This window comes from Colossoma macropomum, unplaced genomic scaffold, assembly GCF_904425465.1.
Source record: "Colossoma macropomum unplaced genomic scaffold, Colossoma_macropomum, whole genome shotgun sequence".
In the NCBI taxonomy this organism is placed as follows: Eukaryota; Metazoa; Chordata; class Actinopteri; order Characiformes; family Serrasalmidae; genus Colossoma; species Colossoma macropomum.
This window is the reverse complement of record NW_023494789.1, coordinates 46,046,368-46,050,220: the sequence shown is the minus strand read 5'-3', so window position 1 is coordinate 46,050,220 and position 3,853 is coordinate 46,046,368. Positions and strand designations below refer to the sequence as shown.

The 3,853-nt window shown below is 45.9% G+C and overlaps 1 protein-coding gene across 1 annotated transcript; it reads left to right on the top strand.

Annotated features, from left to right (window-relative positions):
- The first annotated feature begins 865 nt into the window (after positions 1-865).
- On the top strand, positions 866-3,540 carry LOC118808657. The gene is made up of 2 exons (XM_036571499.1): positions 866-877; positions 2,239-3,540. The coding sequence occupies exon 2, from the start codon at positions 2,405-2,407 to the stop codon at positions 3,143-3,145; it is 741 nt and encodes a 246-aa protein (XP_036427392.1). The 5' UTR covers positions 866-877; positions 2,239-2,404; the 3' UTR covers positions 3,146-3,540.
- Positions 3,541-3,853: the final 313 nt, after the last annotated feature.

Genomic DNA, 3,853 nt, shown 5'->3' with positions numbered 1-3,853 from the left:
TATTATTGTTCAGCAGTGTTTTTTAAAGTCACATGAACTTTCAGCTTTTGATAAATTTTTCTTTCATTTTTTTCTGTTAATCATTTCAGTTTGTGTAAACAGTTAAAATATGAGAAACTGTCAAATAAAATCACATTATCACTGAAAACCGGCAGTCAGTCTTTTAGAGGCCATAAGCGGAATGCATCAACATAATCAAACGTTAAATATGTAAATAGTAACTAAAAAGATTGCTGAGGCAGATACTGAACACTCACAGATTTCAGATCCTGCATCCAGACTGGAGCTTAAAGGGGAATTTCACCCATTTTCCAAAATTTCTGCATAACTATACGTTTAAGATGTAAAAAGAGTTATTCAGAGTGGTTTGGTGTGAAACGTTCCGTTCTATAGAAACTTGCCGAGCCAGAATTGTTTACATTGGTGGTGATAGGAACCAGACGTCCACCTCTAAAAGCTCCTTCACAGAAAGTTATTATATGAAATGGTTAAGAATTCACTGCCTGATGTCTGAGACGTTGATAGTTTTGAGAACTTAAAATCCATTCATGGTGGAGGGATACATGCAGGGTACTGCGAGGCAAAGAGAACTTATTTCATATTTTTCTCTATTTTCCCATCATCAACATTCCATATAAACTCAGAAGATGTGTGTAGGTTCACTAGTGGTTTTGAATAGTAAATAAAATGTCTATATTTGTGTTGTAGTCATGGCGACCCCCTGGTTCCTATCACCACCACTGTAAAGAAATCTGAACCATTTCACACCAAACCACTCTGAATCACTCTGTTTACATCTAAAACACTGGACCTGTTAGCTGAAGTATGAGTTTCTTTCAGTGTGTAAATAAAGGTGGGTGTGTATGTGTGTGTGTGTGTGTAGACACTGAAAACAGAAAGTAAACGTGTGTGTGTCTATAAATATCTGAACCTCCTTCGCCTCTCACTGCTCACATTACTCACAGTACTGGGCTCCGCCTCTCTGACACTGATAACTGTCTCCCTAAGGCTGGATGTTCACTACATGACTTTTAAATATGAACAGGTTTCTAAAGCAGAGAGGATCACACACTTAACGTCTGTTTGTCACAGAATGTCTTGTCTGTGTGTCGTGAGGGCGCTCACACTAGACGACAAGGCAAAGAGAGGGAATAACATACATTTCAGCTATGATTAAGAACTCAAACTCCCAGAACTTGTCAGATCACACCACACACAGAGCTAAACTTACTGGACCTGATTAGGCTTTTATGTGAAGCCAAGCTCAAACTGGGGATAGATATGTGGTGAGAAGTGCTGATACAGTGAGAGCTGGAGAAATATTTCACTGCAAACTGGCAGCTGAGCTGAAACTGTAATAAGTTTACATGATAAACATACGGAAGCCTGCTCATGATGATGATCTTGTACAAATAAAAATGATGTGTGACCATGCCGTATTAATGTGTGGGAATGAGATCCTAATGCATGGCCATGACTTAGTAAGGCATGAGAACTGTGGTCAGGGCCTAATTATTTCATTCCCACACCTTACTAAGTTGTGGCCACGACTAAATTATGTCATACCCATGCCTTACTAAGTCGTGGCCAAGACTGGCTCTCTGATTGGCTGTTTGAATCACTCACTGAGTTCATCTCTGACTGTCTCACACTGCAGAACTTATGAACGTTTTGAGTCGTAAATGTTAAACTTTTGATTATATCGGAGGGACTCTGATCACTCCAGAGTTTGATCGGAGGGCTAAAGATTCACTCGTTTCTCCTCTCATGCTACAGATCATCTGTGCCGTCAGTCGCTTCTGATTGAGCAAATTGGGTTAAAATCGTGTAGTGTTGTCTTAGCTTAAGATGTCAGTTCCACAGCTTAGCTATTGCCTCTGAATCTGAAGCACATCGACTGGTTAGGCCCAGAGGATGGAGAAGACACTCTGACGATGAAAAGTGGCTGGTTTCCTTTCACAGAACCAGCATTGAAGGAGCTGCAGTCATCACACACTACTGTTTCAAAGCTGGACCATCTCTTCAATACAGAAGTGGAATATACTCCACTGTAAAGCTCTCTGTGACCAACGGATTCAGGTCAGGCCAAGAGTTCACCTGCGAAGACCGGAACGACCTACGTCATCATGCAAACAGAATTGATCCAAAACACAGCAGGATCTGTCAGGACAAGGATTACGAGTCGATCCCCCCCTGTCTGCAGCTACAAAGAAGAAGACTGAGAAGAAGTCACACAAGTTGTGTGTGTGTGTGTGTGTGTGTGTGTGTGTGTGTGTGTGTGTTGGGGGCGTGTCTCAGGGCGGATCAGAGTTTGAAGTGAAAGTAAAACCGTTTAGGTTCTGCTGTTTAGTTTCTCTTTGGTTGTCTGTCTTTGGTTCTCTTTTGTTCCGGCTCGAACTTTAGGATGAACCGCGCGATCGTGCTCGACGCGCTGTCCGCGCTCACCTGCGCCACGGTTAAGGACCGCGCGCAGCCCGGCTCCCCCGGACTGGACCTGTCCGAGCTGACGGTGCAGAACTTCGTGTCGTCCGCGCTGCTTCCGCTCATCCTCAGCAAAGACGAGCCGAGCCGCGCGGAGCCGGAAACGGAGCCGGACGAGCGGACGGAGCTGTTCGTGGACATCAACAATTTCCTCGCGCCGAGCTTCGACTACGACTTCAGGAACCTAAATGACTCCTCCGAGTGCACGCGCGGCGGGGAGCCGTACACGCGCCCCTGCGGCTGGTACCGCTTCGCGCTCAAAGTTGTGAATAAGTACCCGGATGGGAACGCGTGGCTGGGTCCGGGCGGCTGGAGGAACGAATCAGCGGCCGGAGAGTGGCCCGTGTCCTACCACGCGACCGGGAGACCCTCAGAGGGGAACCAGCGCGCGGAGTTCGGCATCTTCTCCACCCCGAACATCGTCGCGGCCCAACAGGACGAGCAGATGGTCAAGGAGTTCGAGAAGGACGGACAGCGCTACAGAGTGATGATGCAGAACAGGATCAACCCCGCCGAGCGCGTGAGGCTCAACGACGACCTGTGGCTCGTGAAGGTCCCCCTGGACCTGTACGCGCTCGAGGAGGAGCGGAGGAGAGAAGAGCTTAAGAAGCTGCTGGACAGATCGATCAGGCCGTACGGGATCCTGATCAGACAGATCGACTGACCACCAGGACATCTCAGCGTCACCTCCAGAACGATTAATCACAGCAGACATCGCCAATCAATCATTAATCACCTATAATCAAGGAATGATTTCACACTTAAACAAATGACTCCACAAGCGCGAGACTGAAAGTGGAGGTGTTATGCATTTTCTCAGTGGGAGAGAGACCTTGTCATAAAACAGAGAGAGAGAGAGAGAGAGAGAGAGAGAGAGAGAGAGAGAGAGAGAGAGCTCATGAGTTATGATCATTATTCATTTTTGTTTACCTGTGGGTATGTAAAGATTATGTTTCTGTTTGTTTGTTTGTTTGGGACATGTTTGTTTGTTTGTTTATCTGTTCTGTCTTTCTGTGATTCTGCTGTGAATTCAGGACGATTAAAGTTTAGTTTTTTCTCCTGCTCTGAGTTTCTCTGCTGTTAGTTTGTTTATTTACTAATTAAACCCGCTTTTAGGTCATTAAGCTCTACGGTTTCTCTCTGTTAGTTCTCCTGAAGGTTCTCTCAGTTCTCCATTTGCTCTCTGTGGCGTCTCGCTCACTTTTAAACTGACCGTCTCATAATGTTTTCCTGAGCCGAAGCAGCTGTGCGGGTTTCAGCAGGTGTGGAGCTGCTTTAGAGCGCCGCCTGCAGGTGGAATCAGGTGCTGTCATTCTGAACCCTGTGAGGATGAGCGTCATTATTTGCGTTCAGGCTTCATGATGTAACTTTA